The sequence below is a fragment of the Zootermopsis nevadensis genome, unplaced genomic scaffold, assembly GCF_977971745.1.
Source record: "Zootermopsis nevadensis isolate Lab colony 2312 unplaced genomic scaffold, Znev_1.0 Znev_ptg000010l, whole genome shotgun sequence".
In the NCBI taxonomy this organism is placed as follows: Eukaryota; Metazoa; Arthropoda; class Insecta; order Blattodea; family Termopsidae; genus Zootermopsis; species Zootermopsis nevadensis.
Window position 1 is genome coordinate 6,603,754 of NW_028259142.1, and position 24,140 is coordinate 6,627,893.

General features: G+C 39.5%; 1 protein-coding gene across 8 annotated transcripts in view; it reads left to right on the plus strand.

The window, feature by feature from the left end:
• Window positions 1-24,140, plus strand: part of LOC110835984 (uncharacterized) — a 68,770-nt gene that overhangs the window by 30,161 nt on the left and 14,469 nt on the right. For 3 of the 8 annotated variants that reach the window (XM_022076734.2, XM_022076735.2, XM_087346358.1), the window contains exons 3-7: window positions 16,566-16,770; window positions 19,107-19,278; window positions 20,904-21,171; window positions 22,835-22,960; window positions 23,244-23,371. In XM_022076734.2, the coding sequence (XP_021932426.1) occupies window positions 16,566-16,770; window positions 19,107-19,278; window positions 20,904-21,171; window positions 22,835-22,960; window positions 23,244-23,371 (899 nt within the window). Of the gene's footprint in view, window positions 1-9,381; window positions 9,892-10,194; window positions 10,401-10,489; window positions 10,540-10,621; window positions 10,643-10,909; window positions 11,297-16,565; window positions 16,771-19,106; window positions 19,279-20,903; window positions 21,172-22,834; window positions 22,961-23,243; window positions 23,372-24,140 lie in introns of those variants that run through there. The other 5 variants (XM_022076737.2, XM_087346359.1, XM_087346360.1 and 2 more) reach the window with 5 other exon arrangements.

Genomic DNA, 24,140 nt, shown 5'->3' on the forward strand with positions numbered 1-24,140 from the left:
GGTTTCCGTTTAAATATTACGTTGGTACCAATGTTGTGTTTTTGGCCTGTGCAGTTTTCATTTGGGTGGGAACTAAACTCAAATGCCCACAGAGACGAGATAACTTTAATTTTACGAAATTTACTTGTAACGGCCATGACAGTTGTCTTATTTCTGGGCACCGGTGTTTCGACTTAAAACCTTTTCGAGTTCAGTAGGGACATATCGATCTACGTGTAGGCACACACAAAAATCGATGTATCCACTTAGCCTGCATTTCCTCATACAACTCCAGTTAAAGTAACGACTTTCCATTCCTTGATTTTGTTCTTTTCTCACGTACTATTTATTACACCAGACTTCGAGGCCTAAATACTTCGTAATTAGGAAATATCGCCTCGGTGACAGGCTGACATGTTTTTTCGTGGTTATTCTCTGTCGTTTCAGGCAAATGCCGGGACACTACTTCCACAACCTCTAAAATTCATTATTTACTAACCATCTTATCGTTCGTGACTATGATCTCAGCAGCTGAAAGCGTCGTTAAATAAGCCTGCAATAAATATTATAGGAAATAAACTCGTCTGTCTCTAATGTCGACGCTGAATAGGTCCGCTAGTTGATAAGGAATCCGCATAGACTATTTGATGAGAAATGTTTACTTATTATAGCGACTGGTTATCTTGCCTTATGGGCGGTAGGTCCGGAGTTCACCCTCTTAGGACCACTGTCTTCATAAAAGTATCCTCCTTCTCCTCACATTCTTATTTCGTGTACTTTGATGTCATCTGCACTATAGTAGCCGTCACCAAATTGCATGCTTCAAGGTCATACCAAAATCGTACAACGTTGCAACACGACCGGCCCAGAGCTGTCAGCGTAGCAAAGCTAGCAAGATTTAGAGCCGCGCGGTGTTGGGTGAGGGGTGGTGTATTCCGTGCTCTTAAAGGATGCATTTAGGAGTCCGGTTTCATTTTATGTCTTAAAGAACGCAGTCTTATTTAACATTTTTATATTGTGTTTTACTACATTAAAATGTAGTTGAATTACACTTTACCGCAGATGCGTTGTTTTCTGTCGTTCCAATTTCACCAAAAATAATCATGCTCTTCGAAATATACGAGCAGTTGGTACAGTGTCTTGAAATAAATGTAAACCACGAAACTTGTATTTAATTATTAATGAGTACATGTTGCCTATTATTATGTATTTACGTGTGTGGGTAAAGAGGAGTTAGCAGAAACAATAACACAAATTAGCAGACTACAACGAAAATCCTGCATGAAAACGATGCCAGTCTTGATCTTACTGAAGCAGATATTTTTGTGTTGTGTATACCATTGAGGTCTGAAGGATATAATCTGTACATATGTGAAAGTATCGGTTCTTACTACTTGTGACCTTTGATTCAACATGAATGAAAATCTTTGTTCCTTTGCAGAACTGAAGCATTTAATGACTGTAATCTGAACTAGAAAGACTGTGTTGTGGATTCGTAGACAACAGCTGGCAGAAGCTACCACCAACGCCACTATACCCATTACCGCCGTCTGACCGCTGTAGGGCCAAATTGTGTGTGTCAGAGAGGGGGGGAGGGGGGAAAAGATCCTGGGGTCTCGGGTTCGATTCCCGGCGGTGCCCGAATTTATAACTTGTGTTGGGCAAGGCCGTGGTCTAGGCAACACGGAGTTTTCCTCCGGGGGCTTCTTCCCCGGTTTCTCCGTGGCATTCCAACAATTACTCCATTCACACACAGAAGAAGGCAATGGCAAACCACTTCTGGATCATCTGCCAAGAACGTATAGGAACAGGTCCCAGTCCGAGAAAAGGATGGAAGGATCCTGTTCATATGGACCTGTCCTCAGACAGAACACTAAATAAATAAAAATAGATGAATGAATGTGCGGCTTGTGAGATTGAAGGTTTTCACAACAGTGACGATGATGATGATTATGTTTTGGGTTTCTGAAACGTATGTGCCGACAGTCTACCCGGCGCCAGAACAGAGGTCATCACCAACTCACTCCTTCTCCTTAATTCCTGCAGCCGACAATCCCAGTAGGGACCTGCGTATTGTTACCTCGTGACAAACCTATCTACCAGCCATAGGATTTCTTCTTCGTTTTCTTTTTAGTTCATAATCACCTTTATGGACAACACCTTGAGAAGCTGACATCACCCACCTAGTCAAGAAATTCGCCACTCTTATATAAGCCTCCAGTTCATTACCTAATATACAAAATCCCGCCTCGTGTCCCTATCCTGAGCCCTTAATCCCCCTACACTTCTCTAAAATCCATTTTAATATTACCCTCCTACGCGTAGGTCTCGTCACTTTAGGTTTTCCGATTACAACTTTGTACTCGGTTCCCGCCTCCCCCATGTTTGCTTCGTGATCCTTGATATGTCCGTTGGCTTATTTTGTCGTACCGTTTATTTTTGAAAACTTTCGAACATTATCATGGTTTAGAGATCCGAAAAAGCTCTTATGGTTCGTTTAAAATTTATTATTGTGTTGTATACGAGTCTGTTCTGTGTTTAAACTTCGGACATAATTTATACGTGTACCCTAATTTCTGTACTTTTGTCAAACTAATTCCTTTTCATCAACAATACCAACGTGTATGACTTGTAAAGTTCTGAGGTGGGGGTGACATTAAAGATACTTCAAGTTCTGCATTAAGTTGTGTTAAATATGTTCCTGTAGACTGAAATAATTAGTAATATTTTAATGGTCCATATAGTTTTATATCCAATGGTATCTTGGGTGCTTTCCCCAAGGATAATTCTTTAGTTAATTAGCTGGTAGCTTATATCTGTGTAGTGCCGTGGTCAATGCGTGGAGTTTTACCTTCATTTTTCTACCGCGTCCATAATGGCGGGAACACAGCAGTTGATGTCCTTGGGACAATCAAAGAAGACAGTTTATAAATTGTACTTTTGATGCAGAAAATCTACAACGGAATTCTCTCCCTCATATTTTTGATGTTTGCCGTAATTTGAAGCCTCGACGCATTAAGCACACGATTCAGTTAATTAACATAATTTACTGCCGGCAAGTGTAAGATGATGGTGGAAATTATCCATATGACGTCATGCGAGGTTTACGCATTTAGTGTGCTGTTGGTATTGCAAGACAGTGTAGGCAGATATGGTAGACACAGACGCGTTCTTTATTCGTATATGTTTGAAAATGTTGATTCGTTATGTATGAAGTGAATCATTCACGGCGACTGAAGTCTGTGAAAGACTCTCTCAGGTTACAAGCTGCATCAGGTGGCTGCATGTGGAATCAAGCTTATCTTCTTCGAGAACAATCTCTGCTTGTTCTCGAAACGTTGGCAGAATATATGGTTGACGTTATGTCTAACGGCGCTGTATTAATTGCAATTGACCGATATTTCTTCAACTGAACGTAAGCAAACGTACATATTACACTTTTTTTAAAAAAATAAAAGGACACGAACGTTCATCTCCGCCAACGCAGGCTTGTCTCTGGATTGGGTTCTACTCCTACTAGGAAATGCGTCTTTGCAAAATGTCTCAGAATGGAATAATCACGTGTTTGCTGCGCGCGCAGCCTCTCAGTCTGTCCAGTAGTATTGCCTCGTTCGCTTTGGTTGAGTTTCTTATGAAAGTCGTTTGAACTCCAGCGTTTTAAACGTGAATGTTCACATTTGAGCAGTTTCATCGGTTGCCAGTATGAAACAAAAGTAATGTTTGCTGGTGTCCAGGTAGCTGTTGTCTTCCTGTTGAGTAAAATGAGTTGATAACTTAACAGAAAAAAGGAAAAGAAAAATAGATGTTTGCGTAAAAATGTGGGCTAGGAAAAGGAATGATCTAGTTTTATTTAATATGCCTACATTTATGAAGTAATTGATCTCGGAAGATAGATAAATCAATAAAAATCTCTGAGAATGTGTAACCACAATATTTTTGGCTTGAACAAATCATTAGTTCTTACACCACTCGTCTTCGACTTTATGATTTTGTTGACTTGTTAGCTGTACACTATTTTCACTGTCGTAATTTTTCTTGGAACACAACTTGCAGTCAGCCTTTCAGTGTTGATTTCCTCAACTATTTTTTCGTTCTGTCATCTCTCGCAATTTCTTTAGCGATAGTCTACATATCGCTTTCAGCGTTCACTTGTGTTTTGTACTTTTCATTCACTTCAAATATGTGCAAATGTCGTCACTTCTCCACTTATTACCCACTTTGTGAACGTTCACAACAATACGTTTTGTTAAGAAAAACATACTCTAGTTTTTTATTCTGCTTTTCAATAATATTAGCAGGAAAAACGGTTTTTTTCATACGTTCCAATTAACTGTAGAGTCAAGTAGTAGTTCACATTTTTCAAGTTGTTGTTAAAGTCAAGTAATAGTTAAACTGGTTCTACTTTACTTGAAACTTGAAACCAGAAACATATCTTTCAGTAGACTTGAAATGTAGGGGAAGATGAGGCAATATGGGGGTGCAAAGGTTTAGATGACTCTACAAAGAACCATATAAAATGGAAATTATTTGTTTATGACCTATGACTACTGAAGTAACCAATAACGTCTTGTACTGAAGAAAGAAAAACATTTTGATATAAGAAATGCCGAAATAAAATAGTGTAGATTGCCCCGTCTTACCCCATAAATGGGACAAGACGGAACGAACGAATGGGGAAAAATGGGGTTTCTCTTCAGTTTCTAAATGAACAGTCGATTTATGGCTTGGATTATTCTTAGCACATTAAAGTTTCATCTCCAGTGTAGTGTGAGGCAATAGACGCCATTTTGTATTCCATACGTCCTTCAGTCACTCATTAACTTCGCACATTGCGTCTTTATTCCAACCACCGAGTTTTCTTGATGTCGTTTCTTACAACATTCGAAAATTAAAACACAATAACATTAATTTTGCCTTAATTAGTTAGACAATTGAAATAGTTAAAAGTGTTAGATTATTTTCATTTGGGCGGTATTAATTTAGTAGCATAATTCGCAACTAATATAATGCTAAATAGAAGTTAAAGTTTAGGAATGTGTATTAGTCTCAGCATTCTAAAGCCAACTAACACATTATGACGCTTAACCGACTATAAAAATGTCTAGTAGCAAGACAGGAAACCTGCGGTTTATGATGGGGTAGCTTGTCATGCGCGCACCACACTCTTGGCAGATGTAACTGTTCAGTCCAACGCATGGAACAAGTACACAGCCGGTCGCGTGGCGTTTCCAATATTTTGTCAGATGTTTATGAGTTCCCAACGTAATACTGAGTACATTGGTTGAAAATGACCGTGAAATTCGATCAGCTGAGGTAAGATTCAAGTAAATCGAAGTGATACTCCTGTAAGCGTGTTTTCTCATTGAAGGATAGGATGTGGGTGATTCGTTCCAGGCGTCAACAATAGAATGCAGCACTTTCTGGCTGTAAAAGAGGGGTTATAGTCGGCGCAGTAGTTTTTGGCCGGTGGAGGAGCTCTGTGTACCTGAGGTGGCACGGTCAGTGCATTTCTTTTGTTTGGGCGTTCAGTCCGATAAGATCCTCGGTGCAGTCAGCATAATACTTTCGCAAAAGAGACTCGCTCCTAGCCTTCCCCTTGAAAATTCCACCCGCCAAAAACTACTACGCCGACTACGAGGTGCGATCGGAAATTTTCAAGACTGCGCGTATAAAAACCCGTACACTTATCTCAGGTATTAAATTCATCCATCACCCTCGAAGTAGTTCCCCTGGGAGTGAACACAACGATCCCAGCGCCGCTGCCAAGCCTGGAAGCATCCCTGGAAATCTTTCTTTGTCAGCCTGTCAAGCACCATCTGCGATTCTGCCTGAATCTCTTCTATCGTCTCAAATCCCCTTCCCTTTAGCTGAATTTTCATCTTTGGGAAGAGGAAGAAGTCACACGGAGCTAAATCCGGCGATCCGGCAAGATCTTTGAGCTCCTGACAAACGAGAAGTCGATTCTGCTTCTGGTCCTCAGACAGGATGCGTCGCATGTGGAGTTCTTCCTTTAGAATCAGCTGACAGGTCCCATAGCCTATCCCAACAATGTCGCACAAGTCGTTGATGGTACGACGTCGATCTTCGTGAATGGCCTGCCGAATCTTCGTAACATTTTCGGGCGTTGTGCTCGAAGATGGTCTTCCAGAACGCTCGACAGAGGTTCGGCCATTTTTAAAACGTGAATGCCACACAAACGTTTGTGCACGACCCATTGCGGACTCCCCAAATGCTTGCTTTAGCATTTCATAGGTTTCCGTAGCCGTTTTTGCGAGTCTTTGGCAAAATTTGATGCACACGCCATTCCGAAATCGCAGGAGGGTCGGTGTAATGCACTACCAAAACGCCCGTAACTAAGAAAGAAATGGTAATTCGATGATGCCGGCTAGCACACTGATTCACTATGAATGTAGGCCGCACCCCCTAGCGGCAGAAGCTCGTACTACATCCGGTTCGCCCTCTATTGACACAGTCTTGAAACTTTCCGATCGCACCTCGTATACCACTTCATACCTCAGTAACCCGCCTTTCCCCTACTTGAAACAGTTTACATCAGTTTTTGTTTACAAACGACTTGCATTCAAGCAGCTTGACTGGTGTGAACGAGGCTTAAGATGTGGCATTAACAGGGGTACATACGAGGCTCGTCCTTAAAGTAAGTTTCCCTGGGGCCGTTTACAGAAAGAAAACACAATTTCATGGAAATATTTATTGCAACAGATACAGCAAGTGTCCAGCTATTTTTCAACATATTCGCCACCGGAATTGAGACATTTGTCATACCGTGGGACCAACTTTTGAATACCTGTGTCGTAGAAGTCTGCCGCCTGGGATTGGAACCACTGTGTGACAACCATCTCCGCCTCTCTGTCATTCTCAAAACGCTGACGCTGACCGGACAGGAATTTCTTGAGGTGTAGGAAAAGATGGAAATCACTGGGAGCGAGGTCCGGGCTGTAGGGTGGATGATTAAACACCTCCCAGCTGAACTCCTGCAGGAGACTTGCTGTCCGTCGAGCCGTGTGCGGCCTAGCGTTATCACTGACCGCACTTCACAGTCGGCGGGAGCTGGAATAAGAACCTCCATCTTCAACAGCTGCAACGATGCTACTGTGAGAACGCGGGAAGTACCGTTAGTGCATGCGCCATGCTACGTCATTGCTCTATCACGTACGCACAGTCGCTTCGCGCAATATAAGGTTTGCTAGCTGTGGGACGAGTGGGAAACATACTTTTGGGACGCGCCTCGTATATTCAAAAACTTGTCGTAGAACGTGATGGTATGCACAAAAAACAATACTGCTTTATGTTCGTGAATTCCGGATTCGAATCTCGACATGGCTGTCTTGTTCGTTTTTTCTTCAGACCCTCCCGACAGAAACATCGAACTAGGTCTATATGTGTCAACAGTCACCATACAGAATTAAATGGTGCCAGCGTCTCTCACTTTCTGGGAGTCCACCAGGCCGAGATGGAGAATTAGAAACCAATTATGGGGCTATCTGGAATGGCATAATTAATGTTCATACGAAACGTCATGTAAATTCGACGCTTGGTCTGAAACTTTTATAGTGGGCAGGGACGCAAACATTAATTTTTGATGAAAAGGTGTGGTAGTTTTTTTGTGGATCATGTTTTCTGCTGGAGGAAAATTTTTTCCTTCCATTGGCCATTATGTATGTTGGAATCTCTGACAAATGGTGTTTTTTTACAAACAAATCGGAACTGTTATGAATGAAGGCTGCTTGACGGAAACCAGACAAGAGAGGGGGGGGGGAGACTTTTAGCGAGGTGGGTGGCCTCTACACCCCTCTTCCGCTTTGAATGCCATCATTTCTTCAACACGTGGACATACTGGACCACGTTTTTGACTCGGTGAGACCAAGCAGTAAGGCAGTAAGTACGCTGTTAGCCTTCCCAACGCCGAAATATTCGTGTGGACCTGGGTCCTTTGAACACGGATTAGCAGTGGAATGATATCGACGGCAGAAATCCAAAGAACTCTGAGAGGAACTTGTACTAGTGTCACTTCATCCATCACCAGAAGCCGGCGACGAACTGCCAGAGCTATGAAGGCTTGCCTAAATAAACGTAGAGACGATAAACATCCCTTGCCTAAAATATTTGTCTAAAACATTTGTGTGTTTGTCAGATGGGAACATTTCTAAACATTGTGCCGAGGATTGAATAATCTGTTTAGAGCCTACCAAGTGCACTGATTAGACCCACTGAGCAAATAAAAAATAAACCAACTTCAGTCGGATTTTGACAGACATTTCCTCCACACCACGTGGAATGGGTGATTTTCCCGCCACGACTTTGTTTTTGAGTATCCTACTGACAGTGGATTGCACCACGCAAATATGAGGTTCTTATATTTTGTATCCTACCCCTTACGCTCAGATGTCGTGTGTTCGAAGCTCAGAAACGTTAAGTGCAGAATATTGCTACTTGATTTATACTTGTCCTAGTATTTCTGTGGTAGTTTTATGAGATATGTATATAAGCGTGGTACTGAACGCTGCGATCGAGTGGTTAGCACTCTCGCTCCATATTCGGGAGGTTCCGGGATAAAATCTCGGCCTAAATTCCAATTGTCCTAACTTTTTTATTTTTTCTCTATTTTCTCCAGCTTTATGTCTTAAATTAGGCTGTGACTGCTTCCTTCCACACTCAATAGCATTTGACAGTAAGTAAAACATTTGTGGTTTCTGGTGTAGGACGAATGGGGTAGCCAACTAGATCCTCCGTGCATCGACATCATGAGATAAGCAATACTTGTGCACCGCCCTAGCGTGGAGGGTAGCAACATCTTCTAGTTAAAATTAATGTTGAAATCTGCATTAGATAATATGCCTGTGTAAGATTTGAGGTTTTCACAGCGGTGAGTCTGAAGATTGCTGTCTTCTGGGTTACCAGACTACACGGTGCAACAACCCAAAAGACGGCAGTCTTTTAATTTGCCTGTGTTTGTGTCATTGTCCTTATTACCGAAAGTGGCGAACGTGGGTGTTCAATCTACGTTCGCAACTTGACACCGTTGATATCATCAAGGGCCTCGCATAAGCTGAATTTCCCCGGGTCCCTCATTTCGCTAGGGACAACCCCAGTAACATTGTCTCACTTTCTCGTGAACACATTTCTTATGCATCACACCAGTTTCCTATTTTCGTTAGATTTTGGAATGAAACTGCTTTAAAATTATACAATGTGTGGTTATAATTGTCCGACTATATGGATGACCCTCACGATATGTTGGTACTCCTGATGTTATTTGCTCACATGTTTTAACGTTTTGATATCAGTCGTTCTAGGCAAGTGCTCGGTTGGCGCAATACCAGGTGATTCAAAAAGGACTTTACAACTTTGAAAGTGTATAGAAATTTATTCAGAAGGCTTACAGAATCGGTTGAGGGGTCATTTTGTAGCAAAACAAATCAAGTTTGACTCACGTTGTGCTGTAGTACCGAATTCCGTCACCGCGAGCGCAAGCGGCAGTGCATTTGAAAATGGCTCGAAAATGTTCTCATACCACAGTTAGACGAAGATGACCAAAAAGGACGCATTCACTTCTAGCAAGACGGCGCACCACCTCACTACCTCACAGAAGTCCGGGATTTCCTCAATAACCGTTTCCCAGGTCGGTGGATTGGTCGAACAGGGTCGATAGCATGGCCACCTCGTTCTCCAGATTTGACACCTCTCGATTTTTTCTTATGGAGTTTCATTAAAGATCGTGTGTTTGTTCCACCCTTACCTGCCAATCTGACTGAGCTCAAAGCTCGAATCACCACCGCAGTTGCAGAAGTGACACCTGATATGCTGGATCGTGTTTGGCAAGAAATTGATTTCAGGTGGGATGTCTGCAGTATCACCAATGGCAATCACATCGAACCAAAATGACTGTTTGAGGTAAAACTTGATTTGGTTTGCTACAAAATGACACCTCAGCCGATTCTGAAAGCCTTCTGAATAAATTTCTATACACTTTCAAAGTTGTAAAGTCCTTATTGAATCACCTTGTATATTAGGTAGCAGCTGTTTATTTACACAGTATTCCCATTCCATTATTCGTTACCCTATCGTTCGATGCGAGAAAGCTAGAGTTAGTTCAGCCAGGTTGTGTGTGTTATTGTAGTGTTCAAGAAGTCTCTGCGTACTAGATACGTCGCTGCAAGACTGTATCGTTGTTTTTCTTTAGATTGGTAGCACGATTATGCAACGATTCGTGTGCAGAACTTTTTGGAACTTACTTTCTTTATAAAAATGTCAATACACTGCTCAGGTTTTATACTTTAATAATTTGCGGTTTAAAATCAGCTTAGTGAGCTTTCTAAGGTTGGATGTCATCAGCTAATTTGTGGACGTCTGCTTCTAAAGTTGAAGATTGAATTCGTAACGTAGCATGCAAGTGTTCATTAGTAAGCAGGGATCAGTATTTTTCGCCTGTGGTTCATAACCGAGGACGCTTGCTTACAGGAGTTTTACCAATTTTCTTTTTCTTTTTAAGAAGTCTCAATGGCGGGGAAATTTAAAAGAGGGAGTCAACATAAAACTGCAGTAGGTTATCTTTGGAAAATCATCCTTCAAAGAGTCATTACTTTGTAATTCCATCACATCCATTTGTGTCTGTTTCTTCTGTTCGAGGACCACATTAATGTTGGTGAGAAAAAGATATTGGAACAAGCCGATTTCGTTTGAGCTAGTGTAAAAATCATTGAAACTTCAAATTCATTTCACAGCTGTCGAATGATGCTAACAAAATTATCCTTCAGCATTAGCTATTAAAATGGCTTGATGAAAGATTACAAAGTAATTTTGCAAAAAGGAACGTTGCCAGAGATTTGTTCATTCATATGTTTTTTCAGCAATTTCAGTTTAATTTCAAAAACTTTAACTTCAGGAACATGTCAGAAAGTAATTTATTTTGCAGCTTCAATTTAAGCTCCTCCTCCTCCATTCGGTCCTCTGTTAGGTCCGTCTGTCGGAGGCTTTGATTGAGGTTTCGAAACAAGATAAGTTATTCCCATTAGAAAAGCGAGCTGTAGGATACATTTATCATCTGTTAGCAGTGGTATAGTGTATCCTGGTGAATAATGTACCATAGGAGTTTAGGAGCCAACGTGTCACTTCCATGCATATTCGCCCAACAACATGTTTTTTCGACCATGTATTGCTATAGTTTTCTGAGCTCAATTCCGAAGAAGCGAGTGTTTCCTGCACTTCCAGAAACACATCCTTGTCAATAGTTAATAGAACTTTGGTCCAGAAATGCAGTATTATTAAATCGCCCGGACAGTTGTGCCACAGTGCTAAGGTATTTTAATAGCAGCAACTCCACTCTTGTGTTATGTTGTAATTTAATCACACAATTTTTTCTACAGTGCAAACACTGCAACATAGAAAAATGCATCTTGAAAGTTGTACCTGATATTTATTGATTATTTGAAATGAAATTCTGCTGTATTGTCCAATGACGTTAAGTTTTTGTACTGGGATACTGAGAAACGACCCGTTCTTCAAGTGCCTGAGCACTGCGGGTCCCAACTTTCGTTGGCTTTGATCTATTAGACATTCGGTAGGACTCCTTGGACGAGGGATCAGCACCTTGCAAGGCCTCTACCTGTACACAGGACAGCACAATACAGAAAATCACGGACAAACATCCATGGCTGGAATGGGATTTGAACCCATGGTCCCAGCGACCAAGCGGCCACTGCGGTTTTTATTGGCCTCATAATATAAATTATGCTTTATCAAGTCTGAAATTAGGTATTCTACTTGATTGTTTACAGAGACGACTCTGTCTTTTCCGACTGTGATTCTTTTTAGTGCTGTAAAGCTTTGACAGCATCTGTTGTAGATGGGACGTTCAATACTATATTAGCTAGTTATAAGTTTATTTAAAAGTGGTAGCTATGAAATCATTGTATCATAAACTCACTTTTCATTTTAGCTGTTCAGGAAAGGAAGCCTTAAACATGTGTATATGTGCCAAATTTCTCTCAGTTCCATTTTTTTCAGTCTTGAGAAAAAAGTTAACAGATAAATTATTTGTTTGTCAATAATTTTGTAGAAACTTATTCTGTTCTTTACATTTACAGAATTTACTATGTTGTATTTTACCACTTTTATTTCTTTGGATTGTATCACATAACTTTGTGACTTCCACAGAAGTGGAGAAACCCTGTGCAGCATTAATTTTGTAGGTGGCTTTAAAATTGTAGGATTTGATGTTCTCACAGCATTGAGTCTTAAGATTTGTCTTCTGGGTTGTTGCGCAGTGTAGTCTGGTCGATGTTTACCAACGTTTCATCGCCCTGATGATGGATGCAGTATGACCTCTGAAACGTTGGTGGACATCTGCCAGACTACACAGCGCAACAACCCAGAAGACAGAAATCTTCAGACTTCAAAATTATTTTATTTTAACAGCTCACTACACTGACTTTTGTTTGTGGTGTATGAAACAAAATATCAGAATGTGTAAACACTGAAGAAAAGAGTTGTAGTGAGAAAGCTGTTTGAAATTTCTTGTATCTAATTGCTGCCATTTCATATTTTGCACTCCACCCCTCCCTTCTCCTCACTATTTCAAAAAATACTCCAAGATCAAGATTCCGCACTTAGTTAAATTTACCAAACACAAACAGAAGGATTTTCTGGTAGCATGTGAAGAGATTTTATTCTTCAGATATTCACTTAAGACAAAAATCCTTTTGTCTGAATGTGATGGAAAGGTGCTGTAAGGAAAAAATTAAAAAAATTGTATTCCTTACAAGGTTCAGTACATGCAGATAGTTTTGCATGTGAATTTGCCTCAAATATTTCATGGTGAAGACAACTCTGTTGCCTACTTGTAATTGACACCCCATCATATGTTTGAGCTACAAGCGTACATTCAAAATTGAACTTTGAAACTTCATTCTGTACATGACTGAAAAGACAATCAAAAGTAATGTCAGTGGAACCAACATACTGTTTGCTGAATTTTACCATCATGAATGAACTTCAATACACAGGCCAACTGAAATCATCAGTCTTGTCCAACATAACTGCAACGTGAGATTCTTTTTAAATTTGTCATGAAATTTCATTTGACATCACTTCATGGATGACTTTTATGTTTCATCAAATAATTTTGAATGTCAGATGATGTGACTCTGAAAACAATGGTGGTTTCTAGGCGTTCATTCAGGAAATTTGGCAGTTTTTTAAAATTATGTAGACCTGTAGTTACCTGTGTTGAGAAACAAATCAAATTCATGATGACCTCCAAATGGTAGTTCCTGATTTGCCATCAAGCAAGTCATATAAAATGTATCAGTTTCTATGAACTGTTTTATCGTGTTAAAATTAATTGTCAACAGCCTTATCAGTACTTTGATGACCAAATTGCAGAAGGCCCAGTGTGCATTGCAGATGTCCTGCAGAATATTTGTTTTTCTATAAAGTATATAAATTATTAAGGTTGTCAAATCCTCTGAAACTCCAAGCTTTATTACTCTTTGAAAACAGAAAACGTGGCCAAACTTTTGTTGTCTGTTTACTCCAGGTAAATATATTGTGAAATCTGAAAATTCCTCGTGTGGATACTGTTTTTTGTACACTTGCAAGGTTGGAGAGGGTGGGTAATTTAATTATCTTCAGTTTCTCGATTAAAATTTTCTGAAAGTGGTTTTATAATAAATCCTGAATAATACATTTATCAGTCACAAATATTAATTGTTTCCAGAAGAAAAGGTGTTAATATACCAAAATTAATGTTTTAAAAACAATCGGTCTAATGTACCATCATTACTAGAATCCTACGCTAAGGAAAAATACTTGTGAGGTATGCAATATGGGATGATGATGATGATTACACATCCTGGGATTGTAAAAGAGGCTTATTCTCTGTCTCTCTTTTTCATTCTAACGTTTGTGTGAAAGCACAGATTGGCACCCATATTCAAGTGGTGGAACGCTTTGCTTCTTCGGTGTGTATGAAGGTGATCAAATTATGTGGCAGCGAAGCTAATAGGACTTCGTGCAAACTTTAGAGCTGTTACTGAATTGGAAAAGGAAACATTTCATTTATATTTCTCTAGTTAGAGTGGTCTGGCAGCACACTACTAGCCAGACCAGAGGAGACCAACCAGTAGTAAAATTTTGGTGTTGTGTATTTTAATCTGTATTTTTTTAAAGTAGTTGAGGATATAAAAAACATATTTTGAGAAAATTGACAAGCCATTTCTATAATTTTGTCTCTTTCTAACTTTACAAACTATTTTTTTTACAGTATGATTTCTCTTTTTATTCTTCCTCATTTTAATATTCAGTTAATTTTTTAGGAGCATTTGCAGCTAAAAGTTGCAAAAATGTAAAAAATGTCTGGAATTGGTTTGCCATATCTATAACAGTTGATAATAAATCTTTAAGAAATTTGTCGCAGTTCGTGTGCTAATATGTTTGTTTATTTATTTATTGAACCTGTCAGCTACAGACCTTACATAATGTCAAATTGTGATCTATAAAGTGGTTCTTCTGGTTGGTCTTAAATAAAATCTATGAACAGTTCTAGTCTTGGTAACAGAATCCAGGTGAAGTATAGCTGGCTAATTTCAGATGTCAGATTCGTGTTCTATTCTTTATGCAGACCTGTATCTGCGAGTACTTTAGAAGGTGCCACAAAGTTTTTAACATGAATAACATGTCTCGAGGCCAGTAGTACTGATTGATGGACCGAACACATATGTGTGTGTGGTTCGCTTTAGATCATGTGCTGAGAATGCTGCTGAGATCTGTTCACATGTTTTTCTTTAAACGGTATCTAAATAGAAAAGTGTTACATGTACCATTTGCACTGTAGCACCAAGGAAGTTCTGTTTGCAAAATGTTCTGCAGTATCTTGCTGTCCAACATAACGTAGGCGCCATTAGTTAAACATAAAGCAGACCTTCACCAGAACTTGTCATTAACATTTCTCTTCCATCAGATCATTTCTTACATTAGCTTATGTCCATAATGTGTCTTTCATAATGTTGTGTGTTGCTTAATAAGCAATTGAAGGGTCGTTATAATTTTTTTTGTGTTGGAAGCACATCTGCTTTCTTTTTTATATATGTACGCAGATCCAAAACCTGATTTTCCATGACAAGTTTGTTATGGGACTATATTTTGTTGTAGTTCCTTTGTTTTTATACAGTTTTAATGTTTACATGTTATGTAAAAACACCATATTCCTGCTTTTCTTTTGTCCATTGTTAGGTCTGAAAGCCTGTTTGTGCATTTTTATCAGTGTGTTTTTCTCTTCTGTACATCTTTGATCTCAGAACGTTTTGTCAGATTTTTTTTACTTGTATGGGAAACTTCTGATTTGTTGACTAAATATGAAATGGTCTTATTTGCTAATTATGAAACCAGTTTTTGCCTTGTATATTCACCAAATAGAAAATTATTTTAGACAATGGTAACATGTAACCAATGTTTTGTACATATATAAGTATATGAAATCTAAAACTTCTTGACGATGGTGAAGAGTCATTTGAATAAAAATTTTCTTGGATATTATCCATCGTCTAGTAAAATATAAAACGTAAAACGACCTTTCGGAGATGGGGCTCTATCTCCGTCTTCAGTTTCCTACTCAGTTGGGCCCACTAGATAGAGCTAATCCCTATCTCCGGACAAAGTAAAAAAGTGAAAGTCCCGGAATAAAAAGACGTCACCACACCATCCATCCGTGGGACGTAAAAGAATAAAATAGTAGAAATAAAATTCGTTAAACACGATAAAGCCAAATAAAACAAAAACTCACAAAATGTGGGAATAAATACATATGAACATTAATTTGAAACTCGATGCACAACTTGGACTTCTTCAGAGTTGACCGGAATCCAAATAAGAGATAAATCCAAACTATGCTGGCTGATAGGATTGGCAAGTAGTGCCATGTGTGCCGCCTCCTTGTATTTCCTGTAGACGGTATTAGGTTCTGTTAGTAACACCCTGGCTCCATCCCAACAGACATGATGATCTTCTTCATACGCATGTTAGGCCATAAAAGTATTGGGAACCGTTATAATATCAGGACGATTTTTAAAACCAGTCATACTCTCCGTGGTTTATTGATGTCCATGAGACCCAGAACAGTCGAGAGACAGACTAGGCAGTGTGTGTACGGGATCCCGTGTGATTGCGGTAGATGGTAAATTGGCGAAACCAGCAGACCTCTGGAGGTACGCATAAAGGAACACAAATATAACTTCATATAGGGCCTGCTGGAGAAATCCAGATTGGCCCAACATGCGTATGAAGAAGATCATCATGTCTGTTGGGATGGAGGCAGTATGACCTCTGAAACGTTGGTTAACATCGACCAGACTACACAGCGCAACAACCCAGAAGATGGAAATCTTCATACTCACTGCTCTGAAAACCTCAAATCGTACATAACTAGCATTTATTTACAGTGTATTATGCGAGACATGTTTTTAAGGAAAGTAGTAGTTCCTCTGAGTATGGTAGCATTTTGTCTTGTGTAGAAATAACTAACAATTAGTGTAAACCAGAATAAGAAAGTATATTGGTTTTTGTCCTTGCAGGCAGAGTTGGTGTACCTTCGAGCAGAGTTGGTCGATGCCAAGGCACAGCGCTCAGTGCTGGAGCAAGAGCTACACACGCTGCTGTTACAACTACATGCCTGTCAGCTGCAGCACCTGCCAGGTGTACACACGGAACCAGATGCAGAACGAATCCTCAGAAGACTGGAGGAAGAGTTACAACGGTCTCCAACACACCAGCACAGAAGTTAGTCTGCGTCGTTGTAAATGTTGACAGCTTAGCCTGTGTTATGTCCACTTACTGAATGTAGTTCACTTGTTATTTCCACAAAGACTTTATCTTTTTTGATTTCTGTCTTCTGGGTTGTTGCGCTGTGTAGTCTGGTCGATGAATCACCCTGATGACGGAGGCAGTATGACCTCTGAAACGTTGGTAAACATCGACCAGACTACACAGCGCAACAACCCAGAAGACAGAAATCTTCATACACACCGCTGTGGAAACCTCAAATCTTACTTTATCTTTTAACTATATTTCTTTACCCTGAGATGTTTGTTGGATGTCTGTTATCAGGGTCATATTTTGGAGCCAGTTTATGAGTTCATACTTTACATGAAATGATTTTCTAAAGTTTTATGATGGTGACTGATGCATTGTATCAGTATCATGTTGGCATAATTCACCGTCATTGACTTTTTGAGAATTTTAGTCTATGGCCAGCCATATGCCTGTTGGAAAATGTTTGTACAGAGAAATTTATTCCTTGGTTACTGCAGGATATTTTATGGCTCGGTCACATGATCTGAATCCCATCACTTTTCTTAAAAATTGCAGTCTAAGTCAGAAGTTTGTGCCAATGTCCTTATATCAGAAATTGTAAATTTTCTTTAGAATGGTCCATTTTAAGAAAAAATTTGCTTCTACAAAACAGTAACATCTTCTGGGTTGTTGCACTGTTTAGTCTGGTAGAAACTAAAACATTTTGAATTACGTTTAGAGCTATTGCAGAATGTGTGCATTGAATACCAGTTTGACCTTGATAATAAGTTTTGTGATGAATGCAATCTGAAAATCTCACTGACAAAGTGCAAAACCATTGCCAAAAGACTGAGAAACATTTGTTTGTGGTCTAATGCCATCATATAAGGCACGTATTGAAGTGGGGCAGATAGCAATAGAAAAACTCCTTTACAGGTGAGTATTGTTTAATTAGTCCATGAAACCTGCAGATCTAAGTGATACCACAAGTAAAGTTGGTACAAAGCACACAATTCTGATCCGAGCTAAGGAGTTATCACAGTATCTGATGGCATTCAGAAAAGAAGAGTTGTCTGAAACTATGCTTAACCAGTCAAGTGACATATTTCCACATTGTTATCTCTCCCATGATCTGAGGTCATTGTTGAAACACAACACTGTGAACCAAGTTTATTGTTGGTACACATTATTGCAACAGTGTAAACTGAGATAATTGTTTTTACATTTTATTGGAACAGTGCGAACTGGGGCTGCTGTTGACTAACGTTATTGGACCACATTATTGCAACGAGACTTTGAATACCGTTGTTGCATTCGTTATTCCTTTGGTTGCCCTGCTGACGTCAGTGCCCATGATATGGCATGAAGAACGCCATTGAACATATACAGGGCAAGTCTAAATGATGTTCCTGATTTGAAACACATGCTATTCACGTTTAATGAAATTCAGATGCACAAAATTGGTACCAATGGAAAGAGAAAATCTCCAAGTTTATGTTGGTATACATGTAGTAACACTGTTCGTCGCCATGGGCGATATGAGAGGAAATGGCTGCCATCGAAGACAGGGAAGCCTATTGTGTCCTGGATTTCCACATTCACCGGACCTGACGCCCTGTAATTTTTTTCTGTGAGGGTTTGTCAAAGATAGAGTATTCGTGCCACCCTTACCACAGACCTTGTTTGATCTGCGAGCACGTATCACAGCAGTCATTGCAGCAATCAATCATGATATGCTGCAACGTGTCTGGGAGGAACTTGACTACAGGCTGGATGTGTGCAGAGTTACCAAGGGGATTCATATTGAACACCTGTGATGTACTGAAACAAAACTTGGAGAATTTTTCTTTCCATCAGTACCAATTTTGTGCATCTGAATTTTGTTAAACATGAGTAGCATGCAAGATTTGAGGTTTTCACAGTGGTGAGTAAGAAGATTTCTGTCTTCTGGGTTGTTGCGCCGTGTAGTCTGGTCGATGCTAACATGAGTAGCATGTCTTTCAAATCGGGAACATCATTTAGACTTGCCCTGTACAATACTAAAATCCTGTGTGATGATAGGTATACAGTATGTTGGGGTCATTTTCAACCAGAATTAAAAGTAACAACATTGCAAACATAAAAAAAGAGTTATATTTGACTTTCAGGTTCATTTCAGTACCTGATGAACTATTGAAGGTGCATGTGGTGAAAAAATATCTTGCAAACTGAGTTTTATGTGAAGCTTTCCTTTGTGACATGGACTTTTGAGGTTATGTTTTGAAAGGAAACCTTAGAATAGGTTTTATGTGACATTACTAAATATTTTTTATTTTCATATACAGTTAAAGAAGATGGAACGCAGGTTGGCGTCATGGAAGTAGCATCTCTCCGCAGTGAACTGTCACAGCTGCAGAGTGAAAACACAGCTCTGCGCAACACATTGCTCGCTGTACACAGTGAATTGTATGGTGCTAAGCTTGTAGCAAAATACCTAGATAAGGAATTGGCTGGCAGGTGCGTGCGTGTCTGTGTGTCAAATCAAACTTGATAATAAAGCATCTTCATATGTGTAGTTCAGCCAATAAAGTGACAGACCATGTATTGGATGACCAAGGTTCATTTTTCTGTTCGACTGTGTTGGAAACGGCTCTGTTACACACCTAGCCTCATATCGGATATGCGCGTACTTTGCAAGCTAGATAGGAATTCATTGCTTAAATTATAACTTTGTAATGCATACATACTCACAGACTACTATTAATTGTTATTATTTTTTTCTAATGAGGGAAGTAATTAAAAGTGGGCCTAAGAAATGAGGACACTGTATTCAGAGCAGGACTTTGAACCATTTTAAATAAAGGTGTGGTTCATATTCGGTTTGAAAAGCAATCTCATATTCTGGTTCAGTGCTTTCAGACCTGTAAAGATTCAGTAACCAATTGAAACTGGTTCATACTGGTTTAAAATTATAGTAACTAACTGAGAAGTATTAATATAAATTTGTATTTAACTAACTCCATGTAGCAGAGTCTTTCTTTTTAAGGGGATAGCCACTCTGTCAAGAAATCCCTGCCATTTATGAAACTGAAGGTTGAATACCATGTTCTCAGGCACCTGCTGCTTTCACCTGTCCTGAGTAAAACGAATCAAGTCCACGTCTTCCCACCCAAAAAAGGGGGGGCATCCTGCTACATGCCATGTAGGTCATTTGGGGGGAGTGGAGGTATAGCTCCTACTCTTTCTTGACCTCAGCACTAGATGGGGGTGAGTGGTCAGCATCTCGCCCCAGCTGTGCTTTACCCCTGGGAAAGAACCTCAGTACCCATTGGATAGGAGGCTGGGTGGGCCCCAGAGCCGGTCTAGATGCAGAGGCTAGAGGAAAAATCCATTGCCCCTGTCAGGGATTGAACTCCAGTGTGTCCAGCCCATAGCTAGTCACTATACTGACTGAGTTATCCCGGCACCCTGCCTTCCCACCCAGTGTTATTAATATCTATTTTATAAAAACACTACAGCAAAGAATTCATGGGTTCTTACAATGCATTTGCAATCTGCACAAGGACCCTCTGCCTAACAATAATGTAGATTGCTTTTATATTGCACTTCCCTTTTCCATGTAAAAGCATAATTTGTGTGAATGACTGTTGAAATCCTACAGTGGTTATTTTTATGAAATGATTGCTAAAAATTAAGCCAGTCATGATATATTTTCAGAGAGGTGCTTTCATTTACATTAAATATTATTTAAAGAATTGTTTGGAATGCTACACACTTACTCTCTTTTCTTAATACATCAGTAACATGCAAGTCTTAATATGAATTGTCTGATTCTTTGGCCCCTTTACTGCCTTCTATCAAACCATTTTAAAGTTAGAAGATCTTGATGAATATCCTCTTTCAACCAAAACTCAGTGAGGACAAAATGAATCCCACATTTTAGAACAACCTCTCTGTTATGGCAGTGTGAATATCAGTCTCATTTTCCACCCTGTATCCCTTTTGTTTGACAACGCTGATGGAAAAACATTTTAGGAAGAATGGGAAAGAAATAAAACTTGGGTTCACAGATAACTGTGTTTGTCAGCATACATGTACCGTAGTTTGAACTTTGAATATATTGCACTAGTGTTTTTCTGCAGAATACAGCAGCTGCAGTTACTTGGACGAGAAATGCGAGGTGAAGTTAAGGACAAATTGTGGCGACAGTTGGAATCTGAAATCTTGTTGCATCGCCACAAAACTGTGATAAGGGCTTGTCGTGGCAGAGGAAGTGGTGCAGGTGGTGATAATGCAGTACCAACATCTGAACCTCCATCAACAGATAATAGAAGCCAGCAGGGTATCGGTGAACCTAGATTTGTCACTGTGCAGCGAGAAGCCGGAGATGGACTGGGAATCTCTATTACGGTGAGCACTTCTATCATTTCATATACTCATTTTGATTAAACTGGTCATATCAGTCTGTTCCTGGGTTGGATTGCTAGAATTTGGTATGGACATTGTACTATTGGAGGTTACCCCAGACTGACTGACTGCATGGCGCAACAGCCCGAAGTCGAGCCTTGGCCTTCTCCCGGTTGAGAGGTTTCTTTGTCTTTTGAAGCGTGCATTTATGAGTAGTGAGTGACAAGCCCACTGCCTCTGCACAATTTTTACTCAGTCTTCATTTGTCTGCTGGAGCCATGTAGTAGTGAATCGGGAGAGACTTGGGTGAGAAATGGCCGCTGAATTTTGCTTACGAAACATGTCTTTCATGCTCGTAAGGTTCTTTTACATGCCGTAAATCAACGACATGGGACCAACATTTTCTTCCCTCCGAAGGAAGTTGCGCTATGGGTTTTTATCGCCCTTAAAAATCCATCGACCTCAGCCAGGTTTGAACCCGCGAACCTTGGGTCCAGTGGCGAGCACGCTAACCACTAATCCACCGAGGGTGACAGTGACCCCAGACGTGTACTTTTAATTTCTTACACTTGGCAATACCAGCTTGATGTGCACACAAATATATGAGATGGGAGTGGTGCCACTCAATGTAGGGTCAAAAAATGATGTGTGACAGTGATTCTCGAACTGTGTTTGTGTAGAACACTGGTGTTCTGTGAGCTGTTATGTTACTGAAATTGAATAATTGCAGTCTTTCCCAAATTTGCAATTGAACTGGGCATATCTTCTTTATTTTATTTTTCATCATGATCATTGATGCACAGACCATACTATAATGACATCATATTTCTGACATACCATATTTACCAAAAGAATAACAAGTTTTTTTCTCTCCTAATTTCCAGACTTAAAAAAATGAAGGGTTATCTTGGATTTGAGTGTGAAATACATATATTTTTCGAAATTTTACATTTTATTGGGTTGTTCTTATGAAGTAGTATTTGCTAATATTTGCATTATATTGTGGCATAGAAAATGAGAGAGACAGACATGTGTTTCAAGGTCAGTAGACATGAGCTTCACCTGTTTGTTGGAAGTGAAATCATAGCTGTGATTTGGCATTAGTTTTCCAAGATCATAAATTTTTAGTTCATACTATGATGTGCCAGGGCCGGGGTAGCTCAGTCAGTATAGCAACTGGCTACAGACTGGACGACTGGTGTTTGATACCTGATGGGGCAGAGGGCATGGAATAGCTGCTAAATACATTAAATATGAAGGAAATAATTCGGTTTGGAATTTACTTCTTTTTATATCCATGTAAATATGAAGTGGTAAATTCCTTATTCATGTTGCAGTCCTTTTACTGTAACAGGCCAGTAGAAATATTTCAGTTGTGTCAATTAGAAAGTAATTTCTTCCTTCAGTTCATGAATTACTCACCTTAATCATATTAACATTGTATCAGCTGATTATCAGTGCTTGACTAAATAAAAATTGCAATTTCTGCGTCTACTCATAGGTAGTTATTTCATATTTTTTCTTGCATTTTCTTGTTTTGGTCATAAAGTACTTTTTAAATATTCAGAAAAGACGTCACTTACGCCAGTTTACATGAGGGTGCTGTTCTTTCTTCTGTTTCATTTTGTATTCTTTAATTTTTTTTCTCCAATTTTATATCATTCAGGGAGGCCGTGAACATGGTGTGCCCATTTTGATCTCGGAACTGGAGCCTGATGGACCAGCAGCAAAGTGTGGTGCACTGTATGTTGGAGATGCAATACTTACTGCAAATGGGCAAGATCTAAAACAGGTAACAGTTGTAACATAGATTGTTCTTATGATCAAGCATTGCTGTGCCATACCAGCTAGCATTTCTCCAGCTTTGTGCATCAGAATACAGAATACTGACCCCCTTAAGAGCTATTTGTTAGAACATATTATCAGCTGTCAGTGTCATTTTTTTAACCCCCATTCTTAGATTTTTGGCCTGAATCTGGCAGACCATCAAATTGAGTTAAGCAGCAAAGCTAAAGAATTAAGAATGTTTATCACTATATCTCAAACGATAGTACAGAGGAATGAAATTCTTGTAGGCTTCTCATCAAGAAGCAGTGGATATTCTGTCATCACGACTGGGTGACATCTGTTTGGAAGTGCAGTATGTCGCAGCAGACGACACAGATGAGGAGAATTCCCTCGGAGAGGACATGTATGGCTTCAGGTAAGATTCAGCCTACAGGAGGGGTAGGTAATGATTTTTATCCACTCTTGAAAATGTTTCACCTCTTTTGTCAGGGTTACTAGAGTTTTAGGTTGTGTGCTTATCATTCCATGTACTGAAATAACTTGGAAAGTGTATTCTGTACCAGAATACACATATATTCCTTGCACTGTGCATTTAGAGGTATTAAATTCTCATTGTTCATTAGTTCCCACTTTGACTACCAGATCACAGCATCTTATGGTCTACGTCACTACTTTCCTCATTGATCCTTTATTTATCGCTGCTTGTAGGACATTCAAAAGTACAATTTTGAGGTTATACATAATGATGAAAGCTCCACATAAAATTTCATCCCAATCCATCCAGTGGTTCTTGCATAGGATCAACTGGATGGACGGTTGGACGGGCATGACCAGTCCATAATGCATTCTCCTTGTACGCTTTGTGCAAAGAACACATAATAATTAATTTAAATTCGTGATATCAGTAAATATAACTTAAGTGTTGTGTAATGTTGACCACTCACCTCCATCTAGCGCAGGGGCCTCAACCTTTTCCAGACCTAGGTCCATTTTTCACATTTCACTCTTGCTTAATGGCTCACAGGCTGCAAGGTTATAAATGATGACAGTGAACTGAAACTTTATTTAAATTTATTTTACATGCTATGAACATATTATTATGAACAGATACACATATTTCTGAATAATGTTCTATTCTGATTGACCTTTGAAAGGAACGTTAGGTCATTCTGAACCTCTTCTTG